At 42.5% G+C, this 2,770-nt stretch overlaps 1 protein-coding gene across 1 annotated transcript; it reads left to right on the forward strand.

The window, feature by feature from the left end:
• On the forward strand, window positions 1–1,711 carry LOC105310230 (heat shock protein 105 kDa-like). The gene is made up of 3 exons (XM_011386429.2): window positions 1–78; window positions 474–718; window positions 1,324–1,711. Exons 1-3 carry the CDS (start codon window positions 22–24, stop codon window positions 1,694–1,696), a joined length of 675 nt encoding a protein of 224 aa, XP_011384731.2. The 5' UTR covers window positions 1–21; the 3' UTR covers window positions 1,697–1,711.
• The last annotated feature ends 1,059 nt before the right edge of the window (window positions 1,712–2,770 follow it).

Consider the following 2,770-nt stretch of genomic DNA (forward strand, 5'->3'; position numbering starts at 1 on the left):
CGGGTAGTGGTTTTCGTTGATATGGGACACTCCGCCTTTCAAGTGTCTGCCTGTGCCTTTAACAAGGGGAAATTGAAGGTAAAGTCATAAGTTGGAGCTAAGGGATCAAACATAAACTGTGTTAATTTGTCATTAAGCTGCCAAGGTTCTCGACTGTGGTCTTGGTGAAGAACAAGGAACCACCCCCAGGACAACTTCATAAAGCTGCGTCTAGTAGTCATGCTGAGGGGAGGGAGATGTTTTTAAGATCATCTTCCACATAATTATTAAAAATCAAAAATACCATAGAAATTTAGTTTTTTGTTTGGAACTTGTAGTCACATTTCTTCTCACTGATTTGGATTTCATGTTATAATCTAAATAGAAGTCTTGAGCCTATTAGTCTTCAGTTGTTCTCGAGTAGTAATAGTTAAGATTTTAGTTAAAAATATGACTCAAAAGTAACCAATTATTTGTTGTTTTAACTAAATTAGGTACTGGGAACAGCTTTTGATCCTTTCTTAGGAGGAAAAAACTTTGACGAAAAGTTAGTGGACCATTTTTGTGCAGAATTTAAAACTAAGTACAAGTTGGATGCAAAATCCAAAATCCGAGCACTGCTACGCCTGTACCAGGAGTGCGAGAAGCTGAAGAAGCTGATGAGCTCCAACAGCACAGACCTGCCCCTCAACATCGAGTGCTTCATGAACGACAAGGATGTTTCGGGAAAGATGAGCAGGTGCGTCTTGAACTCTGCCAGGTCGAGTGGAAAGCGCTTCTTGCTGCATCAGAGCCCAGGGGTCGGATGCAGCCATGGGGCGTGCGACTTGGCCCGCATTTCAGGGTTGTGCATGTCAGAAGACCTTCGGCATCATGAGAACGGGGGCCCCCTCTGCCAGGCAGGATTTTGGAGCTTCGCTAAGCGCCCTTGTGACGAAGGCTCTGGTATTCCCCAATTTCTAGTATTCCTGGGCCAGTAATTGAGTACTGGGTTCATGGAATAGTACACAAATATTTTGAAGGGAATGGAAAAAAATACCCAGGGTGGAGAATTGGATCACATAAAGTGTTTATGAGTAAAATGGCGATCTTAATATAAAAGTGATCTTTTTAGTGATACCAGGAGAACTAATTTTTTCTCTATCTCCTTTCTATACCTCTTTCGTCTATTTTTTAAGAAAAGTAATAGATTACAGTTAAACGTAGCCCGTGTAGAATCTAGGGTATCTGAGGGGGAAAAAAATGAAATTCATGGAGTTTGTTTGTTTAAAAACAGTAGGACACAGTGTTGGCCTGTAGGTAGCTCTTCTAAAGATTTATAAAGTGTCCACCTTACTTGCCAAGGGCGCAGTTTGAAGAGCTCTGTGCTGAACTCCTGCAAAAGATCGACACCCCCCTTCGTTGGCTGATGGAACAGACTCAGCTCAAAGCAGAAGACGTGAGTGCTGTCGAGATCATTGGAGGCGCTACACGAATTCCAGCCGTGAAAGAAAAAATTGCCAAATTCTTTGGAAAAGATGTTAGCACGACACTGAATGCAGATGAAGCAGTGGCCAGAGGGTGCGCACTGCAGGTACTGCCCTCACCCCTTCCTTTTCTCAGGGCTCAGGCCCCAAACTATTTCTCCTCGTTTCATTGTAGTGGCAGGCAGAGCACAGGGGCATCACCTCTACATAAACCCAGGAGGCCGTGGAGAGAGGAGGGTCCTCAAATGTAGAAGACCCAGGAAATTTCAGACTAAAAGCACTGCAGGGCTGGGGCCTCTCAGACTGGGGGCGGGCTCACAGGAACCCGCTCGATGCATGGACTAGCCGCGTGGTGGCGGCAGTTGTTATGACGCCCGCAGGACTTGGAATGTGGTCTGGCCCTGTCAGGACTGGACATAAGGACTGGGGTGAGGGATGGGGGAGTTTGCAGGGTTCGGCATGTTGATTTTAACTTTACCAAGTAAGAAGGCAGCTCAGAGGCACGAAGTTTGGCAAAGCAGAAATGCCAAATCTAGATGTTAATGATTAAAAAAAAATTGACATTAGTTTGTATTTAGGATGTCATAGTCAAATTTAATAGTTTTAACTAAAGTTCCAAGTTAACATGCTTGAATTTTAATCTGGTTAGCACAGTTTTTAAATACAAAGCAAGAGATTCTGTGGACAATGGTGTGTAGACAGGCAGCCCTTTAAAACTTGTGAAAGGCAGGATGTGTAGACACTGAATATTAACTGGTTATCTGTTGTAGTTTCTTTCGAAGTGTGGCCTTGGCCTCTTGGAGGCTGCATGGTGATCGGAGGGTAATGGACTTGAGTTCGGTCACGGCTTTGGTCATTTTTATGTCGCTAGTGTAAATGCACCTGTCCGTTGTGTGTTGTTCACCTCAAATTTGAATTTACCATTGCTTCCATTTTTTATAAAATTACTTGCAAGTTAGAACATTCTGGGTTTTACCCATTTTCAGTTTCCTAGACATTTGACAGGCGATATGGACAGAGCCTTTTGTGGATATGTTCACTTTCAAAAGTAATGGAGGTTGTACTTGAAATCACTGTCAGCAGGTCACGTCTAGAAAGACCAGTGTCATTTCTTCAGCCCTTATGAGACTTACTATACATTAGCAGTTGCTATCCAAAGATTGATTGTATCATTTGTCATTATAGCTAGTGATTGGCCCAGTATTTAGATGAGAAATCATTTATGCTTAGGACAGTGTATTCTGCAAGCAGTTTTGAATTTGAATTTAAACTTATCTATTCCATTTGAATTGAGTTTTATATTCAGAGATGAGAAATTATTTATG

This window comes from Pteropus vampyrus, unplaced genomic scaffold (genome assembly GCF_000151845.1).
Source record: "Pteropus vampyrus isolate Shadow unplaced genomic scaffold, Pvam_2.0 Scaffold1476, whole genome shotgun sequence".
Classification (NCBI taxonomy): domain Eukaryota; kingdom Metazoa; phylum Chordata; class Mammalia; order Chiroptera; family Pteropodidae; genus Pteropus; species Pteropus vampyrus.